The sequence below is a fragment of the Kogia breviceps genome, chromosome 3, assembly GCF_026419965.1.
Source record: "Kogia breviceps isolate mKogBre1 chromosome 3, mKogBre1 haplotype 1, whole genome shotgun sequence".
NCBI classification, from domain to species: domain Eukaryota; kingdom Metazoa; phylum Chordata; class Mammalia; order Artiodactyla; family Physeteridae; genus Kogia; species Kogia breviceps.
Genome location: NC_081312.1, coordinates 94,205,680 through 94,230,998, shown reverse-complemented (window position 1 = coordinate 94,230,998; position 25,319 = coordinate 94,205,680). Strand labels below are relative to the sequence as shown.

Sequence of the window (25,319 nt, the reverse complement as noted above, 5' to 3'; positions counted from 1 at the left end):
GTTGCGGCCTCGCCCGTTGCGGAGCACAGGCTCCGGACGCGCAGGCTCAGCGGCCATGGCTCACGGGCCCAGCCGCTCCGCTGCATGTGGTATCTTCCCGGACCGGGGCACGAACCCATGTCCCCTGCATCCGCAGGTGGACTCTCAACCACTGCGCCACCAGGGAAGCCCTCTACTCTGTTTTCTTAATCAACACTTAGCTGCCACAATAAGGGGCTCTCCCATTTGATGCTAACTGCACTCCCTAATTATAGGTTCATTATCTTTAATAACCTGGCCAAAACTAAAACATATAGAGGAGGATTCTGTGTCTACAAAGAGTGACACATGCCTCTCCTTTCCAAATTTTATACTGAATTTGATCAAGTGCCTCAGGAATCCCTAGAATAGGGTAGGAATGTGTCCTTCATGAAATCAAAACCTGGCTAGGGCACTACCTCTTTCAGCCAAGAGTAACAAGAACTGAATTTATCCTCTTGCCTTAAATAACTAGGAAGTGGAGAAATTATATGAAATCATGATTTGTTTAGACTTTGAGAAACAACCAGCAAAAGACTCTCATATCCCTGAAAGAAGGGGAACAAAAGCAAGGCAAGCCCTGTGATTGTTCCACCTTACTACCTGGAAGCAGTTTCCAGGGCACAGGATAGGGAGGAAAAGTTCTAAGAGTTCAGGGAGGCCAGGATGGCTATATTTGGGGATAGAAATAGTTTATGTTTCACCAGCCAAAGTGCCCTCGTGACACAGAGGAAGAATCCTCAGAAAGGTGTTGCCTTAGGGAGCATAAACTAACCTTAGACTAAAGATTGTTCTGGACCAAGCCTAATAAACCTTAAAGGCAGGTCTTGAAAAGATCAATCCGATTCCAAGTACCTTAATCAAGCACCAGAACAAACCGAAACACCATGTAAAAGAATATAGTAAAATCTAGCACCCAACAAGCTAAAATTCACAATGTCTGGCATGTAAAAAAAAAAAAAAAAACCAGGCATGCAAAAAGGCAGAAAAATGTAACCAATAACAGGAGAAAATACAATCAATAGAAACAGACGCAGTCCCCATGTATAATGGTTAGCACTCTGGACCCTGAAACAAACACAGAAATGACAAGAGATGCCGGAATTATTCAAAAAAGACATTACAACAGCTATCAAAAATACACTCCAGGGACTTCCCTGGTGGTCCAGTGGTAAAGAATCCGCCTTCCAATCCAGGGGATGCTGGTTCGATCCCTGGTCGGGGAACTAAGATCCCACATGCTGCGGGGCAACTAAGACCGTGCGCCACAACTACTGAGCCCACATGCCTCAACTAGAGAGCCCACGTGCTCTGGAACCCATGTGCCACAACTACAGAGTCCACGCACCCTGGAGCCTGCACACCACAACTACAGAAGAGAAAACCCATATGCCACAACTAGAGAGAAGCCCGCATGCCACTACAAAAGATTCCACATGCCTCAACGAAGATCCTGTGTGCTGCAACTAAGACCCAACGCAGCCAAAAATAAAATAAAATAATCTTAAAAAAATAAATAAAAAATAAAAATAAATAAAATTACACTCCATATGTTTAAGAAACTAGGAGAAAACCTGAGCATGATGAAGAGAGAACATGAAGATATAAAAAGGACCCAAATGGAACTTCTAGAGATTTAAATATTATGTCTGAATTGAAAAACACATTAATAGCAGTTTAGACAAAGGTAAGTTAGACATAGGAAGGAGACAAAGACAAGAACAAACAGATATCAAATTCTTCCAGAAGTTGAGGGAAATTCTTCCTTTTATTATTATTATTATTATTATTATTACTACTATTTATGTTTTGGCCATGCCACGCAGCACGTGGGATCTTAGTTCTCTGACCAGGGATCGATCCAACACTCCCTGCACTAGAAGCGTGGAGTCTTAACCACTGGATTGCCAGGCAAGTCCCTGAAATCTTCCTTTTAAGAAGACATAATTCTCTTGGAATTGCCATTAAAGATTAAGGATAATGGATTTAATGTTAGGATTAGCAGCAAAGAAGGAATAATCACTGATTGTTTTTTCTAGAGTTTATCTTTGTAGGTCTATAAATTGAGATCTTGGTTGAATGTTAGTTCCAAGATAACACTTCCATAGAAATATAATGTAGTCACATATTTAAATTTAAATTTTCTAGTAGCCACATTAAAAATAAAAATAGGTAAAATTTTAGTAGTATTTTTTTTTCAGTCTAATATATTTGATAATTTCAATATTGTTAATATAAAATTTTAATATTTTATATTTTTGTACTAAGTTTTTAAAATCCAATGCTTATTTTATACTGAAAATACATCTCAGTCCTGACTAGTCACATTTCAAGGGCACAGTTACCACATGTGGCTAGTGGCTAACATATTAGACAGCATAAGTCTATGCAGCTGCATTAGTCAGGGTAATATTAGGTGTTGCAACAAACCCAAAAGCCACAGTGGCTTAACACAACCCAAGACTTATTGTAAATTCAGGTTACAGTCCAAGGAGGTTAATTGGGAAAAGAACTCTGCCTCATTCAGGGACTCAAGCTTCTTTTAGCCAGTGGCTCCATTGTCTCCTTTCTGGAGACTTTCACCAGATTCTTTATCCAGCCACTTAATGAGCAAAGAGTAGGGCATGCCACTGAAGGAGCATCAGCTACAGGCACAAACTCTCCTCATAGCAAATCACCATCATACAAGAGCCCAGCCAAACCACATATGCACTTAAGACTTCTGCTTGTATTACATTCACTAACATTCCATTGGCCATACCAACAAGAATGGAAGGAGAAAGGAGAAGGGGAATGAAATATGCTGAACAAAGAACCATCACATCATGGATGGTTCAATTTGAAAAGTCTCTGGAAAAGGAGAAATTAAAGCTGAGCAACTGGTGTGTTTCCTTCTCCAATGATAGTGGTAGTCTTGCTGCTCCCATATTCTCCAAGAAAGACAAAGCATAGATTAATAATAAGCAAAAATATGATATGAAAAAACTGATCATTATAGAAAGTGGCTCAAACTTCATTACTAGGGGCATCTTAATGACCTACAATCTTTTTTTGGAAACCCCTTTTTAAACAGTAAAATAAAACATAGATACAGAAAACCACACTATACAAATGGATAACTTAATATTTTTTCAAATTTTATTGAAGTATATTTGATTTACAATGTTAATTTCTCCTGTACAGCAAACTGAATCAGTTATATATATATATATATATATATATATATATTTATCATATTCTTTTCCATTATGGTTTATCACAGGATATTGAATATATTTCCCTGTGCTATACAACAGGACCTTGCTGCTTATCCATCCTACATGTAACAGTTTGCATCTGCTAATCCCAAACTGCCAATCTTTCCCTTCCCAATCCCCCCTCCCCCTTGGCAACCACAAGTCTGTTCTCTGTGTCTGTAGGTCTGTTTCTGTTTCGTAGATAAGTTCATTTGTGTCATAGTTTTATATTCCACATATAAGTGATATCATATCGTATTTATCTTTCTCTTTCTGACTTACTTCATTTAGTATGATAATCTCTAGGTCTATCCATGTTGCTGCAAATGGCACTATTTCATTGTGTTTTTTTTTTTTTTTTTTTTTTTTGTGGTACGCGGGCCTCTCACTGCTGTGGCCTCTCCCGTTGCGGGGCACAGGCTCCGGACGCGCAGGCTCAGCGGCCATGGCTCACGGGCCCAGCCGCTCCGCGGCATGTGGGATCTTCCCGTACCGGGGCACGAACCCGTATCCCCTGCATCGGCAGGCGGACTCTCAACCACTGCGCCACCAGGGAAGCCCTATTTCATTGTTTTTCATAGCTGAGTAGTATCCCATTGTACATATATACCACATCTTCTTTATCCATTCATCTTTTGATGGACATTTAGGTTGTTGCCATGTCTTGGCTATACTGAATAGTGCTGCTATGAACACAGGAGTGCATGTATCTTTTCAAATTATAGTTTTGTCTGGGTATATGCCCAGGAGTGGGATTGCTAGATCATATGGCAACTCTATTTTTAGTTTTTTGAGGAACCTCCAGTACTGTTTTCCATAGTGGCTGCACCAATTTACATTCCTACCAACAGTTTAAGAGGGTTCCCTTTTCTCCACACCCTCTCCAGCATTTGTTATTAGTAGACTTCTTTTTTTTTTTTTTTTTTGCGGTATGCGGGCCTCTCACTGTTGTGGCCTCTCCCGTTGCGGAGCACAGGCTCCGGACGCGCAGGCCCAGCGGCCATGGCTCACGGGCTCAGTTGCTCCGCGGCATGTGGGATCTTCCCGGACCAGGGCACGAACCCGTGTCTCCTGCATCGGCAGGCGGATTCTCAACCACTGCGCCACCAGGGAAGTCCATTAGTAGACTTTTTAATGACAGCCATTCTGACTGGTGTGAGGTGATACCTCATTGTAGTTTTGATTTGCATTTCTCTAATAATTAGTGATATGAACATCTTTTCATGTGTCTATTAGCCATTTGTATGTCTTCTTTGGAGAAATGCCTATTTAGATCTTCTGCCCATTTTTTCAATTGGGTTGTTTGGGGTTTTTTGTTACTGAATTGTATGAGCTGTTCTTGTATTTTGGAAATTAAGCCCTTGTTGGTTGCACCATTTTGAAAATATTTTCTCTCAGTTCATAGGTTGTCTTTTCATTTTTTTTTTATGGTTTCCTTTTTTTTTTCCGGTACACGGGCCTCTCACTGTTGTGGCCTCTCCCGTTGTGGAGCACAGGCTCTGGACGCGCAGGCTCAGCGGCCATGGCTCATGGGCCCAGCCGCTCCGCGGCATGTGGGATCTTCCCGAACCGGGGCACGAACCTGTGTCCCCTGCATCGGCAGGCAGACTCTCAACCACTGCACCACCAGGGAAGCCCTATGGTTTCCTTTGCTATGCAAAAGCTTGTAAGTCTGATTAGGTCCCATTTGTTTATTTTTGCTTTTAACTTAATAAATGATTAATAAGGGGGAAACTGTTGTAATACCTCCCAGGTCAAGAAATAATACTTTGCCAACCACCCAAAAAGCCACTCAGTGGGCCCAATTTCAACCACAATCTCCTCCCTGCCCCAAAGTAACATCACCCAACATTTATTACAATTACTTCCTTGCATTTCTTTTAGTTTTAATAATCAACTATGCATCCCTAGACACTATAGTTTAGTCTTGCCCATTTTTAAGAAACTTGATATGTATCTCTTTTAATCCAAAGATTCCATTCCATCTCTTTTCCTTATCTGTTGAAGGTCTCTAGGGTTTTCCACAGTCTGAATTTTGCTGACTGCAAACTTGTGATACAGTTTAACTTATTCCTGTCTCCTCTGTATAGTGAGTTGCAAGCTGGCAACTTTATCCAGAGACTTAACAAACTCATACTATTCTACCACTTTGGTTAAGATTGTAGGTGATTTGTATTCTTTCATTGGGAGGCACAAAACAGCTAGTTGCCTTTCTCTGTGGTATTAACAGTCTTTAGTGTTCAATACCTAGATCCATTAATTCACGGAAGATTGCAAAGTATACATATTCTATCATTTGTTTTTCATTAGCAGGAATAGTTTATTAAGAGATGCTTCTCTTTATCTACCATTTGGCTATCCAATGGTTTAATCTCTTCATTTGCTAGTTTTCAACAATGAATTTATTCCCTACAGTCCTCCAACAGTAAGCATTATGAACTCAAGGGTTTAAGCATATTTGGATTTCAATGCATACCTACATTGAAGCTCAAATTATCTCATTTTTGGCCAGCGGGAGCCTCTTCAAGCTAGCTACTGTGTTCTTTGTTATGACTTTACTGGTCTTTGATAGATTCCTTGTTACCTGGTATAAAAGATATTTCAGGCTCATCTCACATACTTTCTGTCCCAGACCTGGAATCAATCATTTCTTTGAGAAGCCTTAGTTTCTTTTAGTGGGAAATAGTGTTACACTTCAGGACCATAATCCAGGCAGTTAAGGGAGTGTGTGTGTGTGTGTGTGTGTGTGTGTGTTTGTGTGTGTGTGTGTATCCTCAACACAAAACGGGAACTACAGAATTTATTCACCATCTTCTATATTATATTTGTATTTACTTTCCTCCACTTTGAGAATCCTGGTCTCAAGGATACAGACTATGATAAAATTGATATACCCCATAATCACTCATTTGTTTTATCCCACATTACACAGAGTCTCAGATAATACTATCACTACTGTTACAATTACAAAACATTTTTTTGATTTTGCATATGCTTTTTATATTTCCCTTTCTTTCAGTTGTACTGTATATGCATTGTTAGTGCATATAGCCATTATATATTATACCTTCTCCCTTTTAATTCTCATTTATTCCTAGTTCTACAAACAACCATACATTCAATGCTCACAACCAGTCCTTATGAATCTCATTCTCTAGTAGCTTCCTCTGGAAGGGTTCATAGGAACAATACTCCCTGACTATTTATATGTTGATAGCAGTTTGTTCTCTTTAAACTTGGAGATCAGTTTTACTGATTGTAAAATCGTTGGTTCACATCTTCCTTTAAGTATCTAAAATATATTATCCTATTTTCTTCTGGTATAAGCATGTGTCAGTCTGATAACAATGTGACTTCTTTATAAGTTTCTTGCTATTTTTTCTTAGATGACTAAGGAATTTTTTCTATTTTTAAAAGAGTTTAGTAATCTTACTAGAATGTCTTGTCTTAGTGTTTATCAGTTAATAGTCTCAGGTATACAGTGTACTCCCTCTAGCCAGAAATTTTTTTTTTAAATTGTACTTTCAGGAATGTCCCCTTGAGTTACCCTGTTTAGGATTTGTTTTGGTCCTGTGCTTTGGATTTCTTCTTCAGGAGCTCCTATAATCCATATGTTGGACGTTCTTTGCCTATCTTCAATATATGATACTTTCTCTTGAATATTTACCTCTATTTCATTTAGTTTAAAAATATCCTCAGGCTTCCCTGGTGGTGCAGTGGTTGAGAATCCACCTGCTAATGCAGGGGACACAGGTTCAAGCCCTGATCTGGGAAGATCCCACATGCCGCGGAACAACTAAGCCCATGCTTAGTTGGTCACCACAACTGCTGAGCTTGTGCTCTAGAGCCTGTGAGCCACAACTACTGAGCCCACATGCTACAACTACTGAAGCCTGCATACCTAGGGCCCATGTTCCACAACAAGAGAGGCCACCACAATGAGAAGCCCATGCACCGCAAAGAGTAGCCCCCGCTCACTGCAACTAGAGAAAGCACGCGCGCAGCAATGAAGACCCAATGCAGCCAAAACTAAATAAATAAAATAATTTTTTTAAAAAAAATCCTCATTTTCATCCTCTATTTCCTTTAAGGCATTATTTTTTGTGTTTATTCACGTTTGTGTTTCTTCTAGTTTAGTTTACAGTTCTGAAATTTTTAATTTTTATTTCTTCCCTAATTTCTGTCACATTTCTGAGTTTATACAGTACTAATATATGCTGTTCTTTCACATCTTAAATCATTTTTAAAATTTCATCTAGGGCTTCCCTGGTGGCGCAGTGGTTAAGAATCCGCCTGCCAATGCAGGCGACATGGGTTCAAGCCCTGGTCCAGGAAGATCCCACATGCCATGGAGCAACTAAGCCCATGCACCACAACTACTGAGCCTGCGCTCTAGAGCTCACAGGTCACAACTACTGAGCCCGTGTGCCACAACTACTGAGCCTGCGTGCTTAGAGCCCGTGCTCTGCAACAAGAGAAGCTACCACGAGAAGCCCACGCACCACAACGATGAGTAGTCCCCGCTCCCTGCAACTAGAGAAAGCCCACACGCAGCAATGAAGACCCAACACAGCCAAAAATAAAATAAAACAATAAATAAATAAATAAATAAATAATTTCATCTAGCTTGTTCTGAAACAGTAGGTTAACAGTTTGGTCTATTTTGTGAGCATGTTACACTAGTGTGCTTTTATTTTCTGTAGGGATATTATCCCACGTCTTAATGTCTCTCTCTCTCTCATAATAAGTTTATATGGGAGTTAACCAGAGTATTTTTCTGTTGCTTATTTTATAAAACTATTTTCCTAAATATTTAGAGACATACTTGACAATAGCTTTTCTAACTTCACAAAGCTTTCTTTTTTCTGTTTTTTCTATAATGTTAAAAAATACGGCAACTTGCTTTCTGATGTTTTCTGACTCTGCTAAATTTCACTTTTATCTGGATCCTCTTTCCTTCATCTGTACTGTCCCGTTTTCTTTTTTTCCATAATGATGTTAATAAGCTGATATAAGAAACTGATAAGATTATGATCACATGAAACACTATGTGCATTACCTCATATCACAGTAACCCTATAAGGTAGGTATTATTATTATCCCCATTATACAGATGAGAACTAGGGCACAGAGTGTTTAAGTAATTTACCCAAAGGCACAAATTAGTAATTAGTAAAGCCAAGAATTAAAATTTGACGATCCAACTTCAATTTTCAAGTTACCTAATGATTTCTACAGTACTTTCCCACTTGGACTTGAGAGACCCTCATCTCTCAAATCCTACCACTCTATCATTTTAAGAGCAAACCTATGCTTGCTAAATTCAAACACTAAGCTGATACTGCCATAGGACCTACAGCTTTTTATATATTCACACAAGATTCCTCCTCTGTACCTACTCAATCTTTCCAAATAATGCCATTACTTACCTCCCACTCAATAGCTAATTACTTTTAATCAATTCCCACTGCAGGAAGGAGTGTGGGGAAAACACAACCAAAAAAAAAAAAATCTCACTGAGGAAGCATGGGGTGAGACAGCATCTAAAACTGGGGTTCTCAAATTTGGCTGCATGTTGTAATTACCTGTGGAGTTAAACAATAACTGGAGCCTATGTCTGACCCCTCAGAGAATCTGATTATTGTCTAGGGTATGAGATTTTTAAAAAGGTCCCCTGTCTAGTGGATAGCATGATGATTATACTTAGTAGTATTCATATTGTACATTTGAAATTTGCTAAGACCTTAAGTGTTCTCACCACACACACACACAAGTATGTGAAGTGATGGATGTGTTAATTAACTTGATTGTGGTAATCATTTCACAATATATATTAAATCATCATGTTGGACAACTTGAAAAGAATCACACTGCACAACCTAAATATGTACTTTTTCTTTTTTGGTCAATTGATGCCATCTGTTTCCCCACACCACCAAGCAATTCCAATTCTAAGTGGACACACACTGGCTGTCCTACAAATTAACTCAATTCTGACACTATCTACCTGGAGATGGCATCAGATCTTAGAAATTAAATGCTGCTTCACAGGACTGCCCCACTTCAGACACCAATCACAAGTCCAGGTTGTCACCTTTGCTAATGACCCAATGACTATAAACTGGAAGGTCCCACAACCCACTTCTCCGGTTCAATTAATTTGCTAGAGTGGCTCAAAGAATTCAGACAAACACTTACTTACATTTATCAGTTTATTATAAAGGATATTAATTAAAGGATACAGATGAACAGCCAGATGAAGAGGTACACAGACTGAGAAACAGAAGGGTCCCAAGCACAGTAATTTCTGTCCTCACTGGAACTGGGCTGTGTCCCCTCCCAGGATGTGATGCATTCACTAACACAGAAGCTCATCAAATCCCTTTGTTCAATAGTTTTTTTAGAGCTTAATCTCCAGCCTCCAAACCTTCCCCTTCCTTGAGGTCAGTGGGTAGGGGTGAAAGTTTTAACTGTCTAATCACTTGTTCTTTCTGATGTCCAGCCCCTTTCTGAGGCTGTGTGTGGGCCCCACTCCAAAGTCACCTCATTAGCATTAACTCAGGTGTGCTCAAAAAGGCTCCTTATGAGTAACAAAAGACACTCCTATCACTTCTGTAGGTGAAGACTGGTCCAATATTTGGGTTCAAATCATTTCACCTTTCCCCTAGCTCACAAAAACTCTTCTATTTAACCCCATCAACCATCAACTAAGATGAAAAAACTAAATTCTTACATCTTGATATCCATCATCAATGAGGACCAGTTTGTTCTAGTCACTGACATTGCCCTTACCTTTATTAAATTATGTGGTAGCAAATCAGACCAAATGCCTCTCCCTAAGAACATATAAGCCTTGCCTCTGTTCCTATTTGTCACATAATATAAAGGGTGGAGATGTGCAAACAAATTTCTAATTACTTTTCTCTCACTGAAGCACAAATAATCTCTAGGCTCTAGTCTCTAACCATTTGGCATAAGTCCTGTCAGACCCCATCAGGGAAAAAACTTCCTGAAGTCAGCCATTTAGTCACATTGGCAACTTAATGTTTTAAGAAAGGAAAAGTACACATCCACTTAGGAAAACAGTTTAAAATAACTAAAGGAAATTGATTCCCTCTCTTGGAAAAACGCCCATAAACTAGCTGCAACCACTTACGAGGACCCACTATTTTTTCAGCATTATAGGTAAACATGTTTGACTCTCCCCACTCGTAGGCCCATCTGCTCTGCATCCAGGCCACAATCTTTACGTTTTCACCGTTTTCTGGGACTCATTTTTGTGGGTATCCTCCTATCCTGGATCCTTAAAGTTTCCCGTGTGATGCAAATGAAACACATTTCCTTTTAAATAACTCCTTTTCCTGTGCTTTATCCCTGAGGGGCAGTTCTTTCCCAACTTTCCTGATACTATTGACCTTACTAATGTCAATATAGTTGTCTCTCTCATTATCAGTTCTTACTTTGCTAAAGAAGTAAGTGATACTAATTTAGCTGGTAAATCTGCCTTATCATATTCATTAGCTCCCTATCTTTAACTTCACTGACCAAATGTCTACTGCTTCCTGTCCTAGAACAAGTTCTTCTAGACCAGTAAAACTTCATGGACATCAAAGTCCCCATTCTCCAAGTCATAATTTCTAGCTGTAATCACACTGCATTTGCAGAGATCTCTTAAATGACATGGCAAATTCTCATGGGACTTAGCCTTAAGCTGGTAAGGTTCTCATCAAGTGGTCATATTTCCTCTCTCCAACCTGGTACAAACTGGCAAGAGCTATTTTAACTAGAAAGCTTTTCTGCTGACTTACATCTATAAACCAGATCAGATCACTTTTCTTTATTTCTGGGAGAGCCACAGGCTCACTAAAATCAATCCCTGGATATTACCTGGTCTCAGATTACTTATTTTGAGGGAACAGGTCTCTTTAGTCATTCATTCAATAAACTGAGTGACTGTCAGGCACCAGGCAAAAGGGACATAAAAAAATACACACCTGGTTCCTAACCATAAAAAGCTCATAGTCTCTCATTATGCACACACATAACAAGTAACTTTCATATAATCATTAACTCCAGTCCATTTGGCTGCAGGCCACCCTTCTTTTTAGTTACTGCAGTGGGTGTGAGGCATTTAAACCTCCTTTACCTTCTGTGGCCCAAAGATGGGGTTTCAAGTCTCAGAACATTTTTTCTGCTACACAGTACAGCCAACAAGAGGCATCAGTGAGATTTAAATACCATTTCTGATCTAGCTTTGTGTTTTAGGATACACAATACAGAGATGGCCAGGAGACTCAGAGTCTTTGGACACTAAGTCACCACCTGACTTACCGTGTTTCTTGCATCTTGAGGAGAGGAATACAGAAACAAAACACTCTGCTTTGAATGCTCTGGTCATGCCAGGATGAAAGCAGGGGATAGGGACAGGCAACTGAGGATCGATCCATGCTCTAACCTGTCGGAAGCCCATAAAGTTTTCTCTGAATATCATACAGAAAGAGCAGTTATCTTTACTTTTAACCAATTAGATGACATTCTTTGGGGCTGTAATATTACACTTTTCATCCCATTCCAATTGCTTCTGCTCTTTTTTAGCTAATGCCTATCTAATTACTGAAGAGTATTACTTTTATTCAGCTATTTAGATGATAAAGCATATATATAGACCAAAGAACAATATAGATCACTTTGTATTTATTACATGTTTAAATGATTTTTTTCAAATTACAGAATTCAATTCCAAAATAAGGTAATTAATGCCTGGTAAGTTGTTATTCACTTGCATTTTTCCCTCCTAAATTTTGAAAACAAACCTTAGGTTCAGTGCACTTTTAGTGACTCAAAATCATGAGACAAAGACCACATTTATCCATTAAAAAAAAAAAAAAAGCTCGATATTTTATAATATTCATGACACGAACTAAAATAAAGGAACAAATAAAATACTGCATTTTCACAACTGTTTTGGTAGATGACAGAATATTGTCTTGAATAATGCTCCTCTGCAGAGCGTCTGTGGTGCTTGGAATGCTTGGCACATTAGCACTTGGTAACTGCTCGGCCTCCACCTGAAGTTTTTTCAGAAGGACCCTTACTCGGGGGCCCACATTCCCCTGAGACTGATCTGCCTGACTCCACAGGGACTATTCTGGTGGGAGCCTGATCCTTCTTGCTCCACCTGCTCTTAAGGCTTTCCTGTCTTCCCTTCATTCTCCCCAGATTCACACTTGCTGCCACTTGCATTCTCAGCAAAGATGCCCAGCACAGAACTCACACAGCTGAGTCTCCCCCACAATAGCTCTCACTCCAGATGTTGCCCCTTTACTTGACTAAATTATGACTAGAAGGTAAACAGACGATCTGCCCACAAAAATTGTTCTTCCTACTTCATAGTCACATCTCCTACAATGCAAAAAAGGTTGGTGATGCCTGATCTAGAACTTAAAACATTAATTAGTTTAGGTAGAATATATACTGCTCTAAAGTTCTTTAAAATCTCTTTCCTATTACTCTTTGTTTTTAAAAACCATAAAAATATAAAAATGTAAACATTCTACTAAACATTTCAGTAGAAACTCTGTTACCCTACTTTTTATGTAGTGGGTTTAGAAAGAACAAAAGGTGATACCATGTTCCCCTTGGCAGACCCCAAATCATGCTCCTAGCCTTAACCTACCATTACACATTTCCCACCATTAGACAGAGCTGTAGGCCAAGCATGTCTCTCGTGACAACTGCTGCTGTCACCCATGAACACCCTGTAACAAAGCAGCACAGTAGCTCACTGTAATCTATCCCAGCTAGCTGTCCATCTGCTTGCTGGGCACCTTACATCCACTGCTCCACACCCAGCCTTGGTGACCATGCAAACACATGGAAGCAGGGACACAAAAAACAGAAGCACCTCTTTTGCCACACTCTACATTCCTTTGCAAAGTGAGAGGGCACTTTCTCTTTGTCAGAGTATCAGCAGAACCAGGTAGGGTGGGAGGGTGCTGCTGACAGATGCAGGAATAAAGAGAAAGCTAATGAGTCTAGCCACCAGTGTCCACCACTCCCCCATCATTCACATTCCCTTCATCATGACACTGCTGGGAGCTTGAGGATGAATCTGATCTATTCAAAAGAAGAAACCTATGTAGGAAATTCTAGCCACTTCTCATTGCTCTTGCAGCAGGGTTTCACTGTATGTTTATTAAAAGCATGAATTTAACAAGGTTTTTTTTTTAATGAGTAACTTATGAATTAATTTTTTTTAATGCTGCTTTTGTTTTTAGGGAGAGATATGCTAAACACAAATGACTAATGAACTCTATGAGCTTTGGGGAATCTCCTCAGCATCTTTATCAGCTATGATTAATAATGAGATAACCTAAAACCACAATTCCACACCTGGGTGATAAACAGTACCAATTAACCAGAGTGTTAACTGCAATGACTTAAAACTATATTACCTGAATAGTTTCCATGGTGAAGTATCAGAAAAAGTGAAATAATAAATATTTTCCACAGCACCATAAGGTTTTATAAAATACTATTTCAGTTTTTAACATTAATGTATAATCTCAAGATTCTGGTCTATCATTCATATTAGGCTTAACCTCTTTTCTGACAAAGGCCATACATATAGGCACAACTATAACATAAAAATCATATATTTTACTGAAGAACCTGTATGGTACACTTAGACAGTCACTCTTCTGGTTGTATCCATTGAGTACTAGTGGATTCAAAGATTCAAAGCCCAGGAAAGATGGTTTTGCCGTTTATACTCTAATCACAAATTTTAATTTGCCAAAAAAAAAAAAAAACCAAGTGGAAACTAAGGTATTTGCCATAACTAAAAAGTCCTTTTATACCTGTTTGCTTTAGTACTGTGTGCTCTTACAGATTTTATTTCTATACAATATTTTGTAAATGGCTCTGAGTTTGTAAAACAAGAATACAGTGATTCACTTTGAATTTTAAAAATAAACGCAAGTGGAAAACAAATTTTATAGCCTAACTGTCTGCAATTATGTGTAATAAGTTACCTATAATAAAAACTGTACCACAGACTGGATCCCCCCAATATCCAACATGCTCATGGATCTCCTGAACTATTAGTGTGTGCTGTGCCAACTTAGTTCAATACTGATCTAAGCAAAACATTATTGAAAGTAATGACTTGCCTACCAAAAAGCATACATTGCATTCCAAAGCCAAATTTGAATTCGATTTGGGATTATTAAGTCCATGTCTCCCCTCCATTAATGCAGAGAACTGAGACTTGGCTTTACTATAAATCAGCTAGCACTAGAGTAAATCTGCTATAAAATTATTTATAACAAAATAAATATTTTCAGTCCCTCTACACTAAGTGATATATAAATCATTAGCAGTTTATAACATTAGCTTAGGTCACTGTTTTAGGACCCAAACATACTGTACAATCCTGAGTAAAAGGTTAGGGGTACAGTTTCTTGGGGATCTTTCTTGATCAGGAATCATAAAGAAAACACATAAAAACACACTTATAATAATCCCCATTTTCATTAGAAGTACCATGAGTCCTTTTTACTTTGGTAAATAAGTTTATCTATGTAAACCATTTATTTTGATGGGGTAAAATATAAGCAGAGCTTCTGCTAGGATCCTTCCATCACCTTTTGACACTGATATAGTAAATAATCAGGAAGAGTAGAGCAGGAGGATCTGAACCACAGGGCTAACATGTCACCATGAACTCGGAAATGCAGCAAGCAGGGGATGGATGGGAGCAGCTGACAGGCCAACAGCCCTTCATTGCCTACAGCAAAACAAAGTGAGAAACTCTTTAATACAAAAAGACTTCAACAGACATTTCTACAAAAAAGATATACAAATGCCCAATAACCACATGAAAAGATATTCAACATCACTGATCATTAAGGAAATGCAAATCAAAATTAAAGTGAGATACTAGTTCATACCCATTAAGATGGTGATTATCAAAATAAATAAATAAATAAATAAGTGTTAGTGAGGATGTGAAGTAACTGCAACCCCCGTGCATTGCTGAATGTAAATGGTGCAGTTGCTGTGGAAAACAACACGACAGTTTCTCCAAAAATTAAATATAGAATTACCATATGACTCAGCAATTCTACTTCTGGGTATATAACTAAAAGAACTGAAAGCAGGGACTCAAACACAGATTTATTTGTACACCCATGTTCAAAGAAGGGTTATTCACAATAGCCAAAAGGTGGAAGCAACCCCAGTGTCCGTCAAAAGATTAATGGATAAACAAATGTGGTACATCCGTAAAATGGAACAATATTCAGGCTTAAAAAGGAAGGAAATTTTGACACATAACATAGATGAACCTTGAAGAAATTATGATAAGTGAAATAAGCCAGTCACAAAAGGACAAATATTGTACAATTCTACTTAGATGAGGTAACTAGAGTAGTCAAATTCATAGCGACAGAAAATAGAATGGTGGTTGAGAAGGGCTGGAGAGGGAGGGGCAATGGGGAGTTAGTGTTTAATGGGTACAGTTTTAGTTAGGAAAGAGGAAAAAGTTCTGGAGATGATGGTGGCAATGGCTGCACAACATGAATGTATTTAATACCACTAATCTGTACATTTAAAAATGGTTAAAATGGTAAATTTTGTTATGTATATTTTACCACACAAAAAAATTCTTTAATAAAGCCTGAACAACACACTTATCTGAAAGGTACTCATAACATGAAATACAGCTCTAAGAAATCTGACACTTATAAGAGTTGATTTGTTTTCTGATTGTAAGAAAGCCCCTATAAACACAAGATTGCCTTTTTAGAACACTACAAACCTATAATGTCAACAACATGAAGTCTTAGTTCCTGTTGCAGGGCCTTTAAGGTAGAAGGCAGAGCAGCTTGTGACTCTGACATCTTCACATTTTGTTTCACATCATTTGCAAAGGATAACCAGAGTTTACCAAAGTCTTCAGTAGAGATTTTTAATGGCCTGAAAATAATTTTTAAAATTAGATTTATGTCCATTAAGAATGAAATGATTCTAAACAAATACATTTCAAATGACTCATGGGAATAAAAAAAATCATTGTAAATCTAAATCCCACAAAATCTATGTTTTTTAAACAAAATATGATTAGAATACTTACCATTATCCTCCAACCTGAAGAAAATGCTGAAAGCAAATGTTATTAAAGAACAAATGTCTTTTCAATAAATCACCCAGTTCTTTTTCTGAGTATCAGTCATTACAGTAAAATTTCACCAAGTAATTTCATGAATCATTCAAATATAAAACTTTTCTTCCATGTATACTTTAGATTTGGGGATGAGATACTCTATCAGAGTCATGTACAAGAGTAAGAATACAAAGACTTAGCACCTTAAGCAAACTGGACCAAGAGAAAGGATTTTAATAAATGTATTTTTTAAATGGTTCAGGTGACTGAAGATCAAATAGTTAACAATGGGGTATCTCTGGGAGGAATTACAGGAAATTTTTATATTCTACTTATACTTTTCTATAGCATTTAAATCTTTATAACTATGTATTGAATTTATAATTAGGAAAAATATTTTTTTAAGATACAAAGGATTTTATTAATAAGCACAGAAGAACCATCTGTGTCATATATGTTGTGCTTCTTCAGGTTACTAATGCTCACCATGGGACATACCTTCATAGTCACAGAATGTAAGTTTTTTTTTTTTTTTTGCGGTATGCGGGCCTCTCACTGCTGTGGCCTCTCCCGTTGCGGAGCACAGGCTCCGGACGCACAGGCTCAGCGGCCATGGCTCACGGGCTCAGCTGCTCCGCGGCATGTGGGATCTTCCCGGACCAGGGCACGAACCCGTGTCTCCTGCATCGGCAGGCGGATTCTCAACCACTGCGCCACCAGGGAAGCCCCAGAATGTAAGTTTTTTGAAGGCTAGATTCTATCTTTTCAGCACCACAGGTATAAATAAATACTCTGACAGATTGATAAACATGTTCTTACTAAAAGACTTTAAAGATTGGGCAAAATTATAGTAGTCCAACACAGGTAGATGTGTGAAGGTAAAAAAAAAATTTTAACAGATATTCATTGGTATTCTGCATTCTTGGTTCAGGCAGGCTTCATTTTTAAAAATGTTTGAATACAGCATAATATATTCATAATACTAAACAAGAGCAGAAGGGTTAAAAGGTTGTTTTCAATTATTTGGGTAACTGTACAATGCTAGTAAAATACTAAATACTGTATGTCTAATAAAAGTTTAGTAACTTTGTTGAGTCATTTTCTTGTAGATCTCTAAAACTTAACAAACAGACTTTACGAAAGAATTAATCAAATAAATGAAACACAAATGAAAGAAACTTTAAAAGCTTTTAAAAAAGTCAGGCAGAATCTTTGAAATTATTTCAGTTTAAACATTACTTTAATATTACTTTCTCTCAGAAGTTCTCCAAGATCACCAGCCAACTCGAACCTGTATCAGGTTCCACATTATAATGGCCCATCACGCCATTTACTTCCTGTTCACAGCACAATTCACAATTATACATGCATTTATGTGATTGTTCGATGTCTCCTCCCTAGACTGCACACTCCCTAAACGTAGGGGTATGTGTAGTTTTGAGTTGTTACACTCCCTAGCACCTAGTACAGTGCTCTGTCCAGAGAACAGGCCTAATAAATATTTGCTGAATGAATGAATAATTTGAATTAATATTCTAAAAAATATTTACCTAATGAAATCTAATAGTGATAAGTTTACTGAAAATTCGAGCTGAACAGAATGAGTATCCATCACTTGATAATTTATAAAACCAGAAAGATTCCCTTCTGTAAAAGGTTTTTCCATCTGCACACTGTATTGAAAGTTTTTGGTGCTTTCTGCTTCTATTACAGGCAAGCAGCATCCAGGTTGCTCAGTGATCTGTAAATAAAAGTAATGTAAGTATTGAAGAAGGGATCAATACAAGCTATCATATGAATAACTATTTTCTATTTAATTGAAGTGGTACAAAACCATACAATTGTGAGATGCTAATAACAAGCCACACCATGAAGATAACTGACACCTTCACTTGAGGAAAATTCACTAGCACAGATAATTAAGAAATAATAATACATAGGTCAGAATTATGTAACAAATGGTATTACAATGAAAATGTCTGTATGGTTTAACAACAACAAAAAACAGATTAAACTCTAGTCATGTGGCTCTCAATACTAGCTAGTACCAGTTTTTGTTTTTTAATTAATTTATTTTTGGGGGCTGCATCAGGTCTTAGCTGCGGCATGCAGGATCTTCATTGAGGTATGGGGGATCGTTGAGGCATGTGGGATCTTTCATTGTGGCACACAGGCTCTTCGCTGTGGTACACAGGCTTCTCTCCAGTTGTGGCGCACAGGCTCCAGGGCATGCGGGCTCTATAGTTTGCTGCACGTGGGCTCTTGTTGAGGCACATGAGCTCAGTAGTTGTGGTGCACAGGCTTAGATGCCCTGGGGCATGTGGGATCTTAGTTCTCTGACCAGGGATTGAACCTGTGTCCCTACATTGGAAGGTGGATTCTTTACCAACTGACCACCAGGGAAGTCCCTAGCACCAAATTTTTAAAGTTAGGAGAGTGCAAAAAAAACAAAAAAACAATCTTTCCCTCTCATTCTCCACCCTTATTGAAGCTCTGGTGGTAAAGCTCAGACAACTGAATTGGGTTTTGTTTTGTGTTTTTAAGTTCCACAAGTGATTCTAATGCACGTCTACAGTCAGGAACTTCTGCCCAGGTCAGGCCCAGGTAGTATCCCATTCAATGCATTCTAGCTCATAGAAGAAACTGGGTCAGTTTTCTCAGTCTTCCCCAATACATCTTTATTATGTTTCCTTGTCTCTTTTGAATAAATTTTTCCTACTTAAAATAATAAAACAATCTGTCACACCTTTCACTGTTTTTGCTAAATAGGAAAGAAGGATGTGGGAGAAATTTACAAGCCATCAGATGAGTCAACAGCAGAAACACTAAGTGATGTTTCTTACACTAAGAAACATTAAGTAATTCATTGTCTTACCTTGAAATTTTCTGCAGGAGCCATTTCTAAGTTAGCACTTTTCAGTTCTGAAGCACTCTTATTAAAAACTGACCAGACCATCAACAAACACTCATCTTTCCAAATTTTGTAAGAAGACACTGATATGGTTTCATTATTACAGACCTCCATAAGATCTGAATGCATGTGTTCAGTTGTTTCTTCCAACAAAGAAGAAGTTAAAGAGATTTCATTGGCAACTGAGGCTGCAGCGGACTGAGGAGGGTGAAAAACTTCCATGTTGTTATCAGCAAACAAAGAGGGTGTAGACAGCCTGCAATTTGAGATTTTCTCAACCAAGGGCAGTTCTGTGAGTGACTCAGAATCCAAAAGTTCTGAATTAAGAGAAAATTTCTTTACTTCTTTGTCTCCTCTATCCTGAAAATTATCCAAATAATAGTCTTCTTCATAAGTCACATTTGATGAAGAACTAAAGGAAGAACGGGTCATATTTTGAGAAGTGGTTGTTTGCCCACTTTTGGTTTCCTTGACTTTTGATTTCCTTCTGAACTTGTGAGAAAGGGTATCTGCTTTTCCTAGCTGCAAAGATAAAACATAATAATAGAAAAAGAAACAATTCTACTAAGTCATGAGTTTTAAACTTTTTTTTATAATTTCAAATGAGCAATGTACTAACTTGCTAAGGTTCTACCTATAAAGCATAGATTAACAAAAATTCAGAGATGAATAAAACGCTAAGCCCTAAAATTCTGACAGCTACATAACTTTGAACTAGTAAATTCAAAGCTAAATCTATTTCTCACTAAAAACACATAAAATCAGAAAAAGAAATAAGGTCAAAAAGTCAATCATGAACAATTCTAAAAACCTGTTAGACTTAAGAAAACTACTAGAGTACAGAACTGCACAAATTAAAAACAGTGAGAAAGCTAGCCATTTTTTGAGCTTCCAGAGTTGTCCTGTAGAAGCTAAGATACCCTCAAATACAGGGATGGGTCAAACTTTGGTTCAGTAATCTATAATAATCCTGTTTTCATGACCTGTGAGTCAATAAACAGGGAAGAAAAACTGACTTCACCTCAAGAATCAGCTAGTGTGGCTGACTGGAACACACAGCAGGAAAGAATTCTAAAAGTAACTAGTGATGTTTGGTACAGACTCAGGAGATGGGAACAGCAAACTTGCCAAGCTAAGCCCCCCAAGGAAATGTCTGCGAATCCATCTAAGAAGAGTGACGGCTCAAGTGCCCCCTTGCCTCACACAGTTCTATGTAGAATCAGTGCAGCAGACTGGGTCTATTTTAAGTTCATCCTCCTGGGGGCTTTAACACTGAGTGGTCACCCTTCACACGATTCTAGTTAACCAGAATTCTAGCTCTCTTCCAAGTCTCAGCAGCTAAGTTTGTCTCCTACCTTTCAATTCAGAAGCCATCGAACAAGAACTAACATTATATTAACACAAAAATGAAAACAAGTTGGGGGACTTCCCTGGAGGTCCAGTGGTTAAGACTCCGCGCTCCAGCTTTGATCCCTGGCTGGGGAACTAAGATCCCACATACCGCAACTAAGCCCACGTGCCACAACTATTGAGCCCATGTGCTCTAGAGCCTGTATAATGCAACTAGATAACCGGCACGTCACAACTAGAGAAGACCCAGTGCAGCCAAAACTAATTAATCAATTAATTAATTAATTTTAAAAGTTGGGGGTTTGGGGGAGAGGAGGACTTCTATTTCCAGTAGCCATGGGACTCGAATTAGATGTACATTAGACTGCTCAATATTGTTCCTCAGGTCACTGATGCTCTTGGTTGTTTTTTGTTTTGTCTTTTCTTTCTCTCTGTGTTTCATTTTGGATAGTTTCTATTACTTTGTCTTCAAGTGTATGATCTTTACTTTTTAAAATATTTATTTTTTTATTTATTTGGATGTGCTGCGTCTTAGCTGTGGCACATGGGATCTTCGCTGCGGCACGTTGGATCTTTTAGTTGCAGCATGCAGGATCTTTAGCTGCAGCACATGGGATCTTTAGTTGCAGGATGTAGGATCTAGTTCCCTGACCAGGGATCAAACCCGGGCCCCCTGCATTGGGGGTGTGGAGTCTTAACCACTGGACCACCAGGGAAGTCCCCGATCTTTTCTTCTGCACTGTCTAATCTGCTGTTATTTTTATTTTATTTTATTTTTTGCGGTAAGCGGGCCTCTCACTGTTGTGGCCTCTCCTGTTGCGGAGCACAGGCTCCGGACGCGCAGGCTCAGCGGCCATGGCTCATGGGCCCAGCCGCTCTGCGGCATGTGGGATCTTCCCGGACCGGGGCACGAACCTGTGTCCCCTGCATCGGCAGGCAGATTCTCAACCACTGCGCCACCAGGGAAGCCCTCTGCTGTTATTTAGAAGCTACACAAGCCAGAAGACACCAGAAAGACATCTCTGTTAAATTACTTAAACAAAAGAAACACTTAACCCCAGGTTCACAACCCAGAGAAAATACTTTTGTAAATGAAGGTGAAATAAAAGGCAAAGATGGAAAGAAAAAAAAAACAAAACCTTAACCCCTACAGTGAACTATGTAAAAAAATTAACTCAAAACAGACCACAGACCTAAAAGCTAGTTAAAATGAAATACTCAGTACAGCCTAGATCTATGTAACTGAGAACCTTAAACAGTAGAAAAATCAGAAGAGAATAGGACTGCTAGAGAAAAGCAGCCATGCAGAAGGACTTATGATACAGATGAAGCATATCCAGTGCCAATCCTGTCTGCTTTGCCCGAGTGAGAGAGGAAAAGTTGGGGATGAGGGGTAAGAGAATACATGCTAATTTAATGTAATTATCTGCTTCCCCTCCTTTCTGCAAGGTACCATCTGAGTTATACCTCCTCACAGAATTCACGGCCCCATAAAACAGGGAAATAACCTCTTTTTTTTTTTTTTTTCAACTATTCTAGTGATAGCTGAGGGGAAAAGAAAAATGTTAAGGGGTAACCGAAAAACGATTTAACCTAACTTAAATAGAAGAACATCCTAATTACATTTCTGATTTCAAGCCCACCACAAAAAAGTCTGGTAATTAATTTATCACCCTGAATGTTCTCCAGAGAAAGACTCTAACTGAAAGCCATGCACTTCATTGAGAAGGCAGGAATCCTTGGCCCTACAAATGCTGACTGAAACAGCATTAAGATACTTATTAATACTTTTAGGCTGAATTTGCTTTTTCTTAGAAAGGAATATCAAGTCTGAAAAAAGTGGGGTCTGGAAAAGAAAGAGATACAGGCAAAGAGTGTAGCCTAGAGACTGGCCTAGTGTTGACAGAGATGAAGGGAAATTCCACCAAGGGAAATGGAGGATGAAAGAACTGTGATGATGTAAAACTGAAGAAAATATAGCTCTAATCACAGTTTTGCACTAGGTGGGATCATCTGCCCACCAAACAGAATATTACATGTGGAATTCTCAGACACTCAAAAATAGCACTTGTCCTTCACTCCAGTTTTTCATTTTTTTACTAAGAGAATAATATTTTGGCATAAAAAGTTTTGAAAATAATAATCATAATGTCTGAATATAATTTTATTTTTGTATAATTCCTTTCAACCTCAATATACTTTTATCTTAACAGTTGTAAGCAAGGTATAAGTAAAACTTCATATTCTGCTTTTTTTGCTTAATATATAAGTATTAATTTTACAATGCAATATTTATCATTTTTAATGATGAAGTAATATTCAGAGCTAATATAATTTATTTACCAATTCTCCTATTAGGATATCAAAATTGATTCCTCTTTTTCACTATTAAAAATACCATTTTAAGAAGTACTTTTTCCATAGACATATCAATATTGTTGAACTATTACTATTGGTAATATTTCCATCAAGTCCCCTTTCCACTGAGACCTGTCCTCTCCACCAATAGGGGTGAGAATATAGATGGTCATATTTGTAACTTAATTTGGACCTGGACTCTTGCCCCAACTGACTGGACTAAAGAGAATACCTGACTGAAGCTGAGTCAATTAGCTTTTCTCTTTCAGAAATATAAAAGGTATGTTCCTGGTGGCTCTGGAGCTGGGGAAGCCATTCCTACCATGTGTATAGACAACAGCCATGAGCTTTTGTAGAGCCAGTTTTTTTGTTCAAAACAGGGAACGCAGGTTCTCAAAGGAATATAACTGACTACTTACCAAATTGATTGTACTTTCTGATCCTAGTCCAACAAATAATGATGATGCCAGCAGCTGCTTTTCTTTCTCTTCTTTAGATTGGGTAAGGGCTTGAGATTGATCGTTTTTTGTTATAATTTGGTCTACATTCTCCATTATTATATTCTCTTGAGGGACTGGCAGAGCTTCTGTTTCTTCACCAGTTTTGCTTTCCTTCTTGGGAAGATAGCCCTCTTTCCCCCACAATTTCTTTATACCTTCCAGCTTCAAGCTATTTGTCCTAAGGAGATTGATAATGAAATCAAGTCAATTTAAATAACTACTCAGTAGTTACCTTCTTCAGGCGTTTTTAAAAATACATCATTGTCATGACCTTTCAGAAATAGCTTTCATATTATATTCTACGTGCCAGAAATAAAACCTAGATCTTTAGATTTTATTTTAGTTATAGCCAACCTCCCCGAACTCTCCAGCTAAGATTTAAGGCAACAGAACTCTAGACCTAGTTAAAAATTTCAGATTATTTAATTTTCATTTAATTCCTTGAATAAGATATCCAAAAACAGAACTACTGTAAATCAGTTCCTTTCACCTATTGACTTTTCAAAAATACCTTTAATTCTGATGGGTTAAAGATCAGAAATGATGTAAGTTTCATGCCTATAATCACTCAGTGAAGGAATTAATACTACATAAATTCACTACATAAAATCCTGTTGAGAGCAAAAAAAAAATCATTCAAATCTACTCCTATTTGTAAATTTACTTTTAATCCACAGAGTTTTCTTAATGTGAGCACAAGCTACACTTTCAACTATTATAAATGTACATTTATAAAAATGAATGAGGTTTGATCTGTAGAAGAAAACAGTAGTATTTTTGGAAAAAGCATGAAGGTTAGGAGTTTTTTAATACCTGAGATGAAAAAGAATAAAGTTGTGATTAGAATTAGGACTCACCTACTGTTGTCCCAAAAGCTACAGCTGTGAATCATAAGTGCAGGCTGAAACAGCCAAAGACTGCCTCTATTGTTTTCATATAAGAACCATGTGTCCTTGGCACTGGCTCATTTAAGTATCCCTCTCATGATCCAAAACTGAATTTTTAAAATTTGTACTACAAGATAGGCAGATCGTGAAATGAATCTAAAAGAAGGATTCAAAAATATCTGTACTAACTATTATTCCATTTTAATTTGTTGGAATCATGGTCAGTTTGATTTTCTGTAGTATGCCAGAAACAAAAACAGATCATTATACTTCATACTGAGTGAAGAACTAATGTTACTAAGTACCAACTGGCTAAAAGAAAGTCTAATGTTAATAAAGAACACCCTATAGGGAATTACTCCATTCCTACTCAATGAATTTTATTGCTGAATGTTCCTTTACAAGTATCTTCATTCATCCCTTTCTTTCAGGTACCAAAAGAGTTTTCTAAAAAGTTAAAAAAAAAAAACCAAAACTGTTAGTTATCTATCAAACCTCTTAGAAGAAAACTGGTTGATCTTGTGTGAGCAGACAAAAAAGTCATCAGGGGAACCCCTAAAATGACCCCAGCATTTCTAGGATGCTCAACAGCAACAACTCAAAAGGATTCATGAATGCCCACAGGAGGATTACAGTGTTTTTTTGTAACCCTGTTTACCAAAACATACCCTTTAATTATTAGGGGGGGGCGGATAAAAAAGAGCAACTCCCCAAACGATTCACATATTAGTTTAACTAAAAAAAGGTAGGTGTGGTAGACCCTGGGATGTTCCATCCAGATCCCCCTTCAATGAAGGACTTTGTTGGTGCAGCTGTTAGGAGCATAGCACCCTTAGGGATTTGCCTCAGTTGCAGAGTCACCTCAATTGCAGATCATGCCCTTTTCCAGGGCAG

At 38.0% G+C, this 25,319-nt stretch overlaps 1 protein-coding gene across 7 annotated transcripts in view; it reads right to left on the bottom strand.

Moving 5' to 3' along the window:
• AP4E1 (adaptor related protein complex 4 subunit epsilon 1) overlaps positions 1–25,319 on the bottom strand; it is a 94,455-nt gene that overhangs the window by 15,811 nt on the left and 53,325 nt on the right. For 5 of the 7 annotated variants that reach the window (XM_067029243.1, XM_067029244.1, XM_059057886.2 and 2 more), the window contains 6 exons: positions 23,458–23,716; positions 19,295–19,852; positions 17,970–18,160; positions 16,075–16,232; positions 14,900–15,042; positions 11,586–11,709 (listed from right to left, as the gene is read on the bottom strand). In XM_067029243.1, the coding sequence (XP_066885344.1) occupies positions 11,586–11,709; positions 14,900–15,042; positions 16,075–16,232; positions 17,970–18,160; positions 19,295–19,852; positions 23,458–23,716 (1,433 nt within the window). Of the gene's footprint in view, positions 1–9,452; positions 11,710–11,925; positions 15,043–16,074; positions 16,233–17,969; positions 18,161–19,294; positions 19,853–23,457; positions 23,717–25,319 lie in introns of those variants that run through there. The other 2 variants (XM_067029245.1, XM_059057891.2) reach the window with 2 other exon arrangements.